Genomic DNA, 14,054 nt, shown 5'->3' on the forward strand with positions numbered 1-14,054 from the left:
GTTTTGCGTGATTGAGGAACAAACATCCAAACACACAAACCCACAAACATCCAAACACACAAACCCACAAACATCCAAACACACAAACCCACAAACATCCAAACTCACAAACTTTCACTTTTATAATATTAATAGAATTTTTAGCTATTGGGTTTTCAAATTGTTGGACCCTTTACCCTTTGGTTTGTTTTTTCTATATATAATTGGGTCAACTTTTGGCCTTTATTTTATTCTTAGAATCTGGATTTATATTTGCCTATTCAATGTTTGGAATAATAATTTATTAGTAGTTTTGATTTTTTATTTTATTATTTTTTGTTTGTCCATTTGGAATATTGTTTTTAATTGTTCTGTGTATCCTTTACTTGAATATTGTTTTTGTTTTTTTTGGTCTTTTTAACCAGTATATGCACTTGAAAAAGGGGCGTGAGGGCCCGAAACGCAGTGATTTAGCGTTGTGCACCTTTTAACCAATAAATTCTACTGTGACCTCCGAGCGCGGTCTATTGCCTTCTTCGTATCATTCTCTTTCCCGTTTCCTGCTCTTTGGACGCGCTGCTCCCTCCATCTATATACAAATAAAGAATTTCTTTACGTGGTCGTGAACGGGTCATAACCACATCAGGTGAGAGGCCATTTGGGTCACTATTATTACCATATATTTTGGATATCCTTCATTTTGGTTTCCACAAATATCTACACTAGAAGTCTGCTCGGTGTCTTCTCTTTTTTGTTTTGACCAGAGTTCTGCAAGGTTGAAGACAATCTAAACTTTAAAGGGATTCTACTATTAAAATACTTTTATTTTCTAGATAACATGTAGTAATAGCCATAACAAAGGCTATTCGTCTCCTACCTTTATCAGTCGCCTCTGGCTCGCCGTTCGGTAGAAATTCAGTTTTTTACCGATATGCAAATGAGTTCTCTCGCAGCACTGGGGGCTGTCCCCAGCGCTCAAACAGCACTGGGGGAGTCCCCAATGCTGCCAGAGAACTTTCTCCAGCGATGCCTCCATCTTCTTCTGCAACCACCTCTTCTTCCGGCTGGGGTCACACTCCGGCGCACAGGCCGGCCAGCGGTCATTTTTTTGAAGGCCGCTTACGTGCGCATGTGCAGTACGCTCCTGTTCTCCATAGAACTACAGGAGTGTACTGCACATGTGCGCATAAGTGTCCTTCAAAAAATGGCCACTGGCCTGTGCACTCGGCTCTTGCCTACGTCACAATGGCAGAGCCAACTGTGCAGGCGCTGGAGTGTGACCCCAGCCGGAAGAAGATGGCAGAAGAGGTGGTTGCAGAAGAAGATGGAGGCGTCGCTGGAGAGAGTTCTCTGGCAGCATTGGGGACACCCCCAGTGCTGTTTGAACACTGGGGCCCGCCCCCAGTGCTACGAGATAACTAATTTGCATACCGGTAAAAAACGGTATTTCTAAGGAACGGCGCGGCGGAGACCACGTCTAAAGGTAAGAGACGAATAGCCTTTCTAAAGGCTATTCCGACGTCTTAACCACAAAAAAAAAAGTTTTTAATGGTAGATTCCCTTTAAGTTTTTTCAGAACCATGAGCACCTGGCTGGTGTGGAATAGTCACTATTGGTTCACTACTGTGGTTCTCTGTTATCAGCCATTATCAGAGGATCATATATGTTCCTATATACAGCACTCGCTCACTGTTGTTCTCTGTTATCAGCCATTACTATTATATGTTTATTGGAGCATTAATCTATAGTAACCAGCCCGATTAGTTCTTTTATTTTCATTGGGGCCTTGGACACATGACAGCGGGATTGGTTGCTAGTAAATCCCGAGTTCCCGTGAAGACAGGATTGGGGCTTTACAGGAGGTTTTATTACCCTGTGATCAGTAACTGAAAACTGCAAAGTCTGAACAGCGCGCACACCCAGTGTAAGACAATCCTATGTTGTACTATGGCGCCATCTCCTGGAGATTGTCTGCACTACCATAACCTGTCCATAGAGAGTGCAGATAAACCGTATAAGGGCTAGTTCACACGTGGGCAAAGGGGAGGTTTTTGACAGCGGAATTCGCTTCAAAAACCTCTCCTTTAACATGGTGGTCTATGTAGACCACTAGCTTTTTTTTTTCCTCCTAGCGTTTTCCGCCTGAAGAAGCGACATGACCTTTCTTCAGGCGGAATACACCTGAAGAATTGCATAGAAGTGAATGGGAGGCGAAAACCGCGCGGTTTTCGCCTGCAGTTTCTATAGCACATATAGGAAAAAAAAAACCTAGCGAAAACCGCTAGCGAAAACCGCGTCAAAAACCTCGTCAAAAACCGCGTGGAATGCAAAAAACAGCGTCAAAAAAACTCCTCGAGGTTTTTTACCTCGCACAAATAAGCTAGGCGGTTTTCATGTGTGAACTGACCCTAAGACCTCATTCCGTCCGTAAGTTCGTCAGAGCTGCATTGTCTGGCACAATCCACTGCAATATTTGGGGACACGTGCAAAATCTTTAAAAAACCAAAAAAGTAAAATAAAACTACATTCACACAGTAGTCAGAGGATCAGGACAATGGACATCAATGTTTACCAGATTGACAGATACCTATGAAAGACTTTCCGTCTGTATCCGTCTCCATTGACTGTAATGTTAAATAAAACTCGTCATGTCCCTTCCGTCATCTTTATGTTGTTAGAGGCCAAAACTGTACAAATAAGGCTAAAAAGATGGAAGAAAAAACCCGTGCTCCCTATCTATAAAATAAAACTGTTATTACCTATTATTAAAACTCCAAGTAGATCTCACTAAGTGTAAATGATGACAGCTACAGCAGGGTTCTGTTACAGTGTGTCAGTATTTACTGCCTATGGGCCATGTGTGTATCAGCAGTGACACCTAGTGGCCAAGAGTGAGTCACCAGGACAGAAGTAATCTGACGTTTTGGAGCATTTAGGAGTCAATCCCATTACTGCTCTCCTGCAGGCTGCTCAAGTCTTCACTCACCACACCGGCTGATATTCAAGGAAAACCAAACTCTTATCATATAAGTATGTTCAAAGAATATGTGGAAAAGTCACTAATCTCCATGTCACTATTAGAAAACATTCTTTACCCTGCCTTTCTCACTCTGTCTACTAAACCTAAGAACAGGCTGACATGGCCCATTCTGTTGGGGGGTTTACTTTGCAGCAGTCACCTCGTTCACATCACAGACGAGACAGCTAGTGTTACAATGTAAGCTCACACCTCTAGAAGGATTTCAATAGAAGAGAACTGCTAAACTGATAAAATAAATAGAAATCCCAGCACTTAGCAGAGGATGGTTTCGATCCATCGACCTCTGAGTTATGGGCCCAGCACGCTTCCGCTGCGCCACTCTGCTGCCGTTGATTGCTGGCTGAGGAGAAGTTCTAACTTTTCTCTGAGCGCCATCAAGTCGATAACAGGGAGGCGCACTCTGTCTTGCCGTCCATGGAGGAGTTTAGCAGCCAAGCCATTTGTTGGTGATTAGGGGCCCACAGCTTTTTTTTGTTTTTCTTTTTCCATTTTGCTGTTTGGAAGGTCATCTGAGAGAGATGCCCTTAAAATGATGGACCTTTCCCTTAACACCGCCAGAAATGGCGTCTCTGTGGCGCAATCAGTTAGCGCGTTCGGCTGTTAACCGAAAGGTTGGTGGTTCGAGCCCACCCAGGGACGTTCCCAGCCTTTTTCCTTGCCCTGCATCTCGCACTTAAAGATGCTCATCTTGGCTGCGCTCTCCACTGAAAGAAACTTTTAAAAACCAAGTCATTGTAGATAGAAGTAGGAAGAAGAAGAGCCAAGAGCGCGGCGGGGAACATGCTTGCGGTCAGTTTGGAAGGTCCAATGTCATGTGATAGCAAAAAGGTCCTTCGAGCTGGAATCGAACCAGCGACCTAAGGATTGCTAATTTTTGACTACAGTCCTCCGCTCTACCAGCTGAGCCTTCATGGCATCATGTAGCATTTCCCAAATGAATGAAAAACAAGTAAGGCTTGATAATAAAGTCTTGGAGTTTTGGTGACGTCTTCTCCAATGTACTGAAGGTTCTCCGCAGCCACAGGAATGAAATCTGATTGGTCAGCCAAATACAGGTGGAGACATAGGGACTGAGCCACCCAAGGAGGAGGAATTAACAAAAAAAAACATGTTTTAGGGGGACACGGAGTCAGAGGTGGGTTGCAAGTATAGGGGTTGGATTCCTGCTATATGAGGTTTAGCCAAGGGAAGCTGGAAAGAGAAAGCAAAAAGGGCAGAGCAATGGAATCGGGATCCGGCTCGCTCATCTCCAATCCTGGGTAAAGCCTTATATAAGTTGTTCACCACCTGATCACTTGCACTGTCTTAGAGTCGGGCCTGGAGATAACACCACGGGACCAAAAATACCCATAGGGTCTGACAGACAGAAGCAAAAAATTTCCATGGTTTGGTCAGTATAGAAATGGCTGAAGTCCCACTGGATGATCTGTAAGGAGAGTTACCGTCTCTACAAGATCTAGGCCCCATAAATCTCAGGGGCCCCATAAATCTCAGGGGCCATGTCTTCCTATGGGCTGGACTGACTACAACTTACTTGTTAATGATGCAAACAGACCAAACACCTAAAATCTTCATAAACCAACGTTTTTCCTCATTTTAATCCTGGCACATCCGAAAGCTTCTGGAATCATCAATTAACATATTAATAGTTTATTTTCTCTTCTTTGTAAATAGAATAGAAAAATATGTACAAAATAATTTCATAAAAAAATCTGAACTAAACCCAGAAACCCTTCACCTATCACCACCATCCGGACCCATCACAGTATAAAAATAAAAAAGACTTGTATCAGGAGGAGCTGAGGTCCTGATAGGGAGAAAGTTGTGGGATTACTAAAGAAAAATTTGGTATATTCCATTTTTGTGTAGCCACACCCCTAACTTCCATGGCCACTCCCACAAACATGGTATGAACTGGATAGCTCCACCTTTGCTGCTAACTCCACCACCATTGCTAGTTTTACCTATTCAGACAGCTCCACCCATGCGAACAGCTCCACCCATGCAGACAGCTCCACCCATGCGAACAGCTCCACCCATGCAGACAGCTTCACCTATGCTGACAGCTCCACCCATGTAGACAGCTCCACCCCTCTGACAGCTCCGCCTATGCAGACAGCTCCACCCACACTGCCTGTGATCCTATAGCCCAGGCATGCCTGGTAAATGGGACTGGCTGTAGTTCCCTGGACAATGGGAATCCAGGAGGGCCGCTGGGCAGGTAAGATGTAGTAGGGGCCACTACGTTGTCCACATCAGGGACCCCCACTATTTATAAAGATATGACATACCCCAGCGATATGCTATGAAAGATCCTATAAGAGGTAAAATAACAGGGCAATAAGAGAGTCCTGGAGTCTTGTGGTGACGTCTTCTCCAATGTACCGGAGCAGAAATGAGAATCATCCAGTGCTCGGGGCCCTCACTGTCCTTCATAACACACACTGAGCAGCATTGGTCTCCGAGATGAGGGATGCGGGCCCTTTAAGGACTTGGGTTCCTGACTAATATCCCTAAGTATTATCCTGGATGTGCAACCAACCTGCAAGAGAAAGAAATGGTGACTATACTGTATACAACCTCTAGCTATTCCAAGACGGATTTGATCAAGAGAAAGGATTCTGCTTCTGAATTTCTAAAGAATTTTTCGGCTTCTACAAATTCCCCCATGTGAACCTAGCCTAAGTGAAGTGCGCCGCCATGTCCCCCTGTAAGTAGATGGTTGTCTGTGCCGGCCCCTGTGCCTGTTACGACCGTCATCCGATCTACTGTGCCTTCATTCCACCAAGAGCATCCCAAAACATGGGAGACACAGGGCAATGAGTGCCCCGGGGGACCCTACACCATCGCCCAAGTGCACCCCCAATACTGGGCCACCTCAAGGCCTCCAGGCATGACCAGAATAGCCTTCACCATCTTCGCCATCTTCACTCCGCTATCCCCAAGTTGTTGAACATGGGTCACCCTACAGTCCTATTATACAATGAGCCCTGGTGTATATTGTTGGGAGGGGCAGGTGTGATAAGTAGCAGCGGGATTAGGGGTGCACATACTTATGGCAATGTAAGGGTCTATATCACATCACACAACATACCGGCTGCTACTATGTGGAGTCCTTCACACAAATCCATTGTCGACGTGTAGAGCAGGCTAGCGCCCCCAGGTGTGAGTTCAGGTAGGCGCATCTCAGTAGGTGGATATTCGGATTCTCTATACTAGGAAATACAATTGTATAATCTATTATATGGGGTGTTATACAAAGATCCCCCCTCCATATATCTATGTCAGCCACATTGGCCATCACCCTGTTTCTCCGGGACAAGTATGGCCATATGGGTCATTGGGTCATGATTCCCTACCTGCCATCATACGGAGAGCCATTAACCCACATCCACCGATCCTCGTTGTTCATGCTGAGTCCAATCCAATAATTCACATTTTCCCGGTACCGTTTTATGGTTTCCTGGAAGATGAACAAGATTGTTATCAATGTACCTGCCCCCAAAAATCTACAGAAAATCATTATAACCTCAACCATCTTTTTCATTCTCTGACCTGGTTCCTTTGTCTTCTTCATCTCAATACCCCCCAATTTCCAGTTTGAGGGCAGTAAATGGATTTAAAGGGCATCTCCTCTATTATATACCGTAGATTACAGCTATGTTGGTGAGTATCCCTTTAAGGAGGACCTTTCACCACCTCCACAAATTTCATCTCTTTATGTCCTTTAAGAGGTCTCCCTCCACTGACTCTGGTGCAGTTGGAATTTTTTCTCTAGCCTCTACCATTCCTGAGTAATCTGCATTGTTAGTTTCAGCACTCAGGTGGGCAGGCCCAAGAAAGAGCAGTTAGTCTGGGACCCGCCCACCTAACAGTAGAGAGCCTAATTAGCATAATACATGCTGAAAACAATAACACTGATTGCTCAGGAATGGTAGGGGCTAGAGAAAAAATTCCAACTGCTCTAGAATCAGTGGAGCGGACTCTGTTAGAGGATGCAAAGAGATGAAGTTGCTGGAAGGTCCCCTTTAAAAGCAAGGGAACTGTGTAAAGAGGGGTTCTCCAACTAAATATCAGATTTTAATAAAATAAAAGTCAGGTGGAGATGCCCTTAAAGGTTTGGTACTCAAAGGTGAAGTAGTACTACATGGCCACAATCATTCACATTCCCCTTGAGGAGTGCGGTATGATGGGACCAGAGACAGGACTATGTGTATGAGGCTAAGGACAGGGTGAAGGAGGATGGGGTCAGATGAGGTCACCTCGGTTTCCTGGTCCAATAGTATGGCCAGTGTGGAGCCATGTGTTGTGCAGAACTCCAGGCTTTCATTCCAGGTGTTTCTGTCATCTGAGAAGTAGTAACAACGACCCCTAACCCAAATCCAGGAGTCTTCACATGGGGGTCCAGCAGGACTGAACTCCTTCACCGAACCCCGAGGTAACATAAAACCTGAAACCACAAAAATGGGAGGGCCTAAAAGTGTGAAAATTACTAATGACCCTGTACATACCCCATATATGCCCCACTCAACCGACCCTACACCACTTCACCCCAAGGGAATTGTCCCAAAAAATCCAAAAATGGTGTCACTCACCCAACAATACCCCTATTAGTATGATAGCGAACAAGAAGAAGGAACAAACAAGCAGCCACAGCGGCACCAATGTCCAACAGAACTACAAGAGAGAGAAATTACAAGACGTCAGCGCCATTATTAACCATGGTGTCCCCATGACAACACTCCCTGCTAACTAACGCTCCCTACTAACTAATGCTCCCTTCTAACTAACACTCCCTGCTAACTAATACTCCCTACTAACTAACACTCCCTACTAACACAACCTACTAACATTCCCTAATAACTAAAACTCCCTACTAACACTCCCTGCTAACTAATACTCCCTACTGATGAACAATGGATCCTCGCTTACCCTCCAAAACGTTTTTATTCAGTTTTTCAAAGACAACACCATACACAACACGTTTCGGAACAATGTCTAACACTCCCTACTAACGCTCCATACTAACTAACACTCCATACTAACGCTCCCTACTAACTAACACTCCCTACTAACTATCGCTCCCTACTAACACTCCCTACTAACTAATGCTCCCTACTAACTAACACTACCTACTAACTCTCCCTACTAACGCTTCCTACTAACTAACGCTCCGTACTAACTAACACTCCCTAATAACTAACACTCCCTACTAACTAACGCTCCGTACTAAGACTCCATACTAACGCTCCCTACTAACTATCGCTCCCTACTAACTAACACTCCCTACTAACACTCCCTACCTTACTAACCTAGTAGATAAAGAAGGGAGGTGTACAGCAGAATCCATTTGCTCAGGCTTACAGTCTGACAAGAAGCTGATTTTCAGACACTCAGTTGTGAGAGACCAAGAATAATGGTTGTTGGTCTTCTTGGACCTTATACACATTGCTGTATGAGCACCGCTGCTGCCTCTGCTGGTCGTGCGGTGACTGATCACGTGATGTCAGTGCTGGAGGAGAGCGGCTGGGCCTACATAGAGCCGACACAGTCCAAAAAGGTGCATGTGTTCAGGTGGCTGTAAGGTCCTTCAGCATGGTCATGTGACCAACAGACACAACATCTGACAAGAAGGCAGACAAGTTATGAGTGATCTCCAACTCCCCACCACTCCACATATTCTGCTGCAGCATAGACAGGGTAAGTTGGTGCGTGGTTTGGGCATCTATGGGCCCCCCATGGAGCCTCAGACCCCGGGCAGCCACCCAAACAACCACATACCTCCCAACTGCGGAACAAGCCCGATTATGGGTCCTGTCCCACAGTCCCGGTTGGCAGGAGGTATGTCCCGGATTGAATTCATTTGCGTCCGGACAAGACACAGATGAGTTGAATACAGGAGCGGACAGCCCCTACCTCACCACCTGCAGCTCCCTGTGCACTCCAGGAGAAGAGACAGAGCGAGGAGAGGTGAGTGATTTTATTATGTTAAACTTTGAGAGGGGGGACCAAATTGGAGGCAGATGAAGGGGGGCATTGAGCTGGAAGCAGATGAAGGAGGACATTAAATTGGTGGTAGATGAAGGGGGGAATTGAGCTGGTGGTAAATGGTGCTGGGGCAGATGGAGGGGGACATTTAGCTGGAAGAAGATGAAGGGGGACATTGAATTGGTGGTAGATGAAGTTGGACATTAAACTGGGGAAAGATGGAGGGAGAACATCAAACTGAAGACAGATGGAGAGAGAGTGACATTAAGCTGGGGTAGCAGATGGAGGGGTAAACATTAAACTGTGGGGCAACTGGAGGAAGACAATAAACAGTGGGATTAGCTGGAGGGAGACATGTCTGCCTCTAGTTTCCCCCAGTTTAATGTCCCCTTACAGCTGCCCCAGTTTAATGCCCCCCTCTAGTTGGCCCCAGTTTAAATTGGGGCATGAGGCGAGGGACTTCATACTGTAAGGCAATGGAAGGGAAATATTATAATGTGGGGACATATAACGTACGGGTGACTGTTGGCGTAGTCGACATAGAAGTGGGTGGAGCTAAATTTGCCTTGGCACGTATAGTGTCCCTCTTTCTGAAAGTTGGGAGGTATGGAACCCGATCAGTCATAGCCTATAGGAGGGATTACAGATCTGTATCAGGACATCCCCAACGATCATAAGGAAGATGACAGTAATGATGGCCGCCATTATCCTTACTGATCTCTTCTTCTTCTGCTCCTCCTTCTTCTCATTGTCTCCTGTCTCTCCAGAGTTATCAGTATTTAATTCTGGCTCTTGTAATGCCTCTCGCTCCTGTACAAAGAGACAACCCAATAGTAACCCAGACAATGCAGAAATCCCATAATACTACACAACCCCATCCTGGGATGTGAGGAGAGTGCGGAGTATGGAGTGTGAAGTATAGAGTGTGGGGTACAGATTGTAGGGTATGGAGTGTGGGGTATAGATTGTAAGGTATGGAGTGTGGGGTATAGAGTGTGGGGTATAGAGTGTGGGGTATAGATTGTAGGGTATGGAGTGTGGGGTATAGATTGTGGGGTATAGAGTGTGGGGTATAGATTGTAAGGTATGGAGTGTGGGGTATAGATTGTAGGGTATGGAGTGTGGGGTATAGATTGTAGGATATGGAGTGTGGGGTATAGATTGTAAGGTATGGAGTGTGGGGTATAGAGTGTGGGGTATAGATTGTAGGGTATGGAGTGTGGGGTATAGATTGTGGGGTATAGAGTGTGGGGTATAGATTGTAAGGTATGGAGTGTGGGGTATAGATTGTAGGGTATGGAGTGTGGGGTATAGAGTGTGGGGTATAGATTGTAGGGTATGGAGTGTGGGGTATAGATTGTAGAGTATAGAGTGTGGGGTATGGAGTGTGGGGTATGGAGTGTGGGGTATGGAGTGTGGGGTATAGAGTGTGGGGTATGGAGTGTGGGGTATAGAGTGTGGGGTATGGAGTGTGGGGTATAGAGTGTGGGGTATGGAGTGTGGGGTATGGAGTGTGGGGTATAGATTGTAGAGTATAGAGTGTGGTGTATGGAGTGTGGGGTATGGAGTGTGGGGTATGGAGTGTGGGGTATAGATTGTAGGGTATGGAGTGTGGGGTATAGATTGTGGGGTATAGAGTGTGGGGTATAGATTGTAAGGTATGGAGTGTGGGGTATAGATTGTGGGGTATAGAGTGTGGGGTATAGAGTGTGGGGTATGGAGTGTGGGGTATAGAGTGTGGGGTATGGAGTGTGGGGTATGGAGTGTGGGGTATAGATTGTAGAGTATAGAGTGTGGGGTATGGAGTGTGGGGTATAGAGTGTGGGGTATAGAGTGTGGGGTATGGAGTGTGAAATATAGAGTGTGGGGTACAGATTGTAGGGTATGGAGTGTGGGGTATAGATTGTAAGGTATGGAGTGTGGGGTATAGAGTGTGGGGCATAGATTGTAGGGTATGGAGTGTGGGGTATAGATTGTGGGGTATAGAGTGTGGGGTATAGATTGTAAGGTATGGAGTGTGGGGTATAGATTGTAGGGTATGGAGTGTGGGGTATAGATTGTAAGGTATGGAGTGTGGGGTATAGAGTGTGGGGTATAGATTGTAAGGTATGGAGTGTGGGGTATAGATTGTAGGGTATGGAGTGTGGGGTATAGAGTGTGGGGTATGGAGTGTGGGGTATAGAGTGTGGGGTATGGAGTGTGGGGTATGGAGTGTGGGGTATAGATTGTAGAGTATAGAGTGTGGGGTATGGAGTGTGGGGTATGGAGTGTGGGGTATGGAGTGTGGGGTATAGAGTGTGGGGTATGGAGTGTGGGGTATAGAGTGTGGGGTATGGAGTGTGGGGTATAGAGTGTGGGGTATGGAGTGTGGGGTATGGAGTGTGGGGTATAGATTGTAGAGTATAGAGTGTGGTGTATGGAGTGTGGGGTATGGAGTGTGGGGTATGGAGTGTGGGGTATAGAGTGTGGGGTATAGATTGTAGAATATAGAGTGTGGGGTATGGAGTGTGGGGTATAGAGTGTGGGGTATAGAGTGTGGGGTATGGAGTGTGAAATATAGAGTGTGGGGTACAGATTGTAGGGTATGGAGTGTGGGGTATAGATTGTAAGGTATGGAGTGTGGGGTATAGAGTGTGGGGTATAGATTGTAGGGTATGGAGTGTGGGGTATAGATTGTGGGGTATAGAGTGTGGGGTATAGATTGTAAGGTATGGAGTGTGGGGTATAGATTGTAGGGTATGGAGTGTGGGGTATAGAGTGTGGGGTATGGAGTGCGGGGTATAGAGTGTGGGGTATGGAGTGTGGGGTATGGAGTGTGGGGTATAGATTGTAGAGTATAGAGTGTGGGGTATGGAGTGTGGGGTATAGAGTGTTGGGTATAGAGTGTGGGGTATGGAGTGTGGGGTATAGAGTGTGGGGTATGGAGTGTGGGGTATAGAGTGTGGGGTATGGAGTGTGGGGTATGGAGTGTGGGGTATAGATTGTAGAGTATAGAGTGTGGGGTATGGAGTTTGGGGTATGGAGTGTGAGGTATGGAGTGTGGGGTATAGAGTGTGGGGTATGGAGTGTGGGGTATAGATTGTAGAGTATAGAGTGTGGGGTATGGAGTGTGGGGTATGGAGTGTGGGGTATGGAGTGTGGGGTATAGAGTGTGGGGTATAGATTGTGGGGTATGGAGTGTGGGGTATAGATTGTAGGGTATGGAGTGTGGGGTATAGATTGTAAGGTATGGAGTGTGGGGTATAGAGTGTGGGGTATAGATTGTAGGGTATGGAGTGTGGGGTATAGATTGTGGGGTATAGAGTGTGGGGTATAGATTGTAAGGTATGGAGTGTGGGGTATAGATTGTAGGGTATGGAGTGTGGGGTATAGATTGTAAGGTATGGAGTGTGGGGTATAGATTGTAAGGTATGGAGTGTGGGGTATAGAGTGTGGGGTATAGATTGTAGGGTATGGAGTGTGGGGTATAGATTGTGGGGTATAGAGTGTGGGGTATAGATTGTAAGGTATGGAGTGTGGGGTATAGATTGTAGGGTATGGAGTGTGGGGTATAGAGTGTGGGGTATGGAGTGTGGGGTATAGAGTGTGGGGTATGGAGTGTGGGGTATGGAGTGTGGGGTATAGATTGTAGAGTATAGAGTGTGGGGTATGGAGTGTGGGGTATAGATTGTAGAGTATAGAGTGTGGGGTATGGAGTGTGGGGTATAGAGTGTTGGGTATAGAGTGTGGGGTATGGAGTGTGGGGTATAGAGTGTGGGGTATGGAGTGTGGGGTATGGAGTGTGGGGTATAGATTGTAGAGTATAGAGTGTGGGGTATGGAGTTTGGGGTATGGAGTGTGAGGTATGGAGTGTGGGGTATAGAGTGTGGGGTATGGAGTGTGGGGTATAGATTGTAGAGTATAGAGTGTGGGGTATGGAGTGTGGGGTATGGAGTGTGGGGTATGGAGTGTGGGGTATAGAGTGTGGGGTATAGAGTGTGGGGTATAGAGTGTGGGGTATAGATTGTGGGGTATGGAGTGTGGGGTATAGATTGTAGGGTATGGAGTGTGGGGTATGGAGTGTGGGGTATGGAGTGTGGGGTATGGAGTGTGGGGTATGGAGTGTGGGGTATGGAGTGTGGGGTATAGAGTGTGGGGTATGGAGTATGGGGTATAGATTGTAGGGTATGGAGTGTGGGGTATAGATTGTAAGGTATGGAGTGTGGGGTATAGATTGTAGGGTATGGAGTGTGGGGTATAGAGTGTGGGGTATAGAGTGTGGGGTATGGAGTGTGGGGTATAGAGTGTGGGGTATGGAGTGTGGGGTATAGAGTGTGGGGTATGGAGTGTGGGGTATAGATTGTAGAGTATAGAGTGTGGGGTATGGAGTGTGGGGTATAGAGTGTGGGGTATAGATTGTAGAGTATAGAGTGTGGGGTATGGAGTGTGGGGTATGGAGTGTGGGGTATAGATTGTAGAATATGGAGTGTGGGGTATAGATTGTAGAGTATAGAGTGTGGGGTATGGAGTTTGGGGTATGGAGTGTGGGGTATAGATTGTAGAGTATAGAGTGTGGGGTATGGAGAGTGGGGTATGGAGTGTGGGGTATGGAGTGTGGGGTATAGATTGTAGAGTATAGAGTGTGGGGTATAGAGTGTAGAGTATAGAGTGTGGGGTATAGAGTGTGGGGTATAGAGTGTGGGGTATGGAGTGTGGGGTATGGAGTGTGGGGTATGGAGTGTGGGGTATAGATTGTAGAGTATAGAGTGTGGGGTATAGAGTGTGGGGTATAGAGTGTGGGGTATAGATTGTAGAGTATAGAGTGTGGGGTATGGAGTGTGGGGTATGGAGTGTGGGGTATAGATTGTAGAGTATAGAGTGTGGGGTATAGAGTGTGGGGTATGGAGTGTGGGGTATGGAGTGTGGGGTATAGAGTGTGGGGTATAGATTGTAGAGTATAGAGTGTGGGGTATGGAGTGTGGGGTATGGAGTGTGGGGTATGGAGTGTGGGGTATGGAGTGTGGGGTATGGAGTGTGGGGTATAGATTGTAGAGTATAGAGTGTGGGG

General features: G+C 46.4%; 1 protein-coding gene and 1 non-coding gene across 2 annotated transcripts in view; one reads left to right on the forward strand and one right to left on the reverse strand.

Annotated features, from left to right (window-relative positions):
- The first annotated feature begins 3,584 nt into the window (after positions 1 to 3,584).
- On the forward strand, positions 3,585 to 3,658 carry TRNAN-GUU (transfer RNA asparagine (anticodon GUU)). Its single transcript has one exon. It is a non-coding gene; the product is annotated as a tRNA-Asn (tRNA).
- A 995-nt stretch (positions 3,659 to 4,653) lies between these two features.
- LOC142196866 (uncharacterized) overlaps positions 4,654 to 14,054 on the reverse strand; it is a 30,976-nt gene continuing 21,575 nt past the window's right edge. The window contains exons 4-9 of the mRNA XM_075266847.1: positions 9,722 to 9,817; positions 7,615 to 7,696; positions 7,282 to 7,469; positions 6,379 to 6,482; positions 6,114 to 6,234; positions 4,654 to 5,561 (exon numbers count right to left, since the gene is read on the reverse strand). Coding sequence (XP_075122948.1) covers positions 6,123 to 6,234; positions 6,379 to 6,482; positions 7,282 to 7,469; positions 7,615 to 7,696; positions 9,722 to 9,817 — 582 coding nt within the window. The 3' untranslated portion in view covers positions 4,654 to 5,561; positions 6,114 to 6,122. The remainder of the gene's footprint in view (positions 5,562 to 6,113; positions 6,235 to 6,378; positions 6,483 to 7,281; positions 7,470 to 7,614; positions 7,697 to 9,721; positions 9,818 to 14,054) is intronic.

This window comes from Leptodactylus fuscus, chromosome 3 (genome assembly GCF_031893055.1).
Source record: "Leptodactylus fuscus isolate aLepFus1 chromosome 3, aLepFus1.hap2, whole genome shotgun sequence".
NCBI lineage: Eukaryota > Metazoa > Chordata > Amphibia > Anura > Leptodactylidae > Leptodactylus > Leptodactylus fuscus.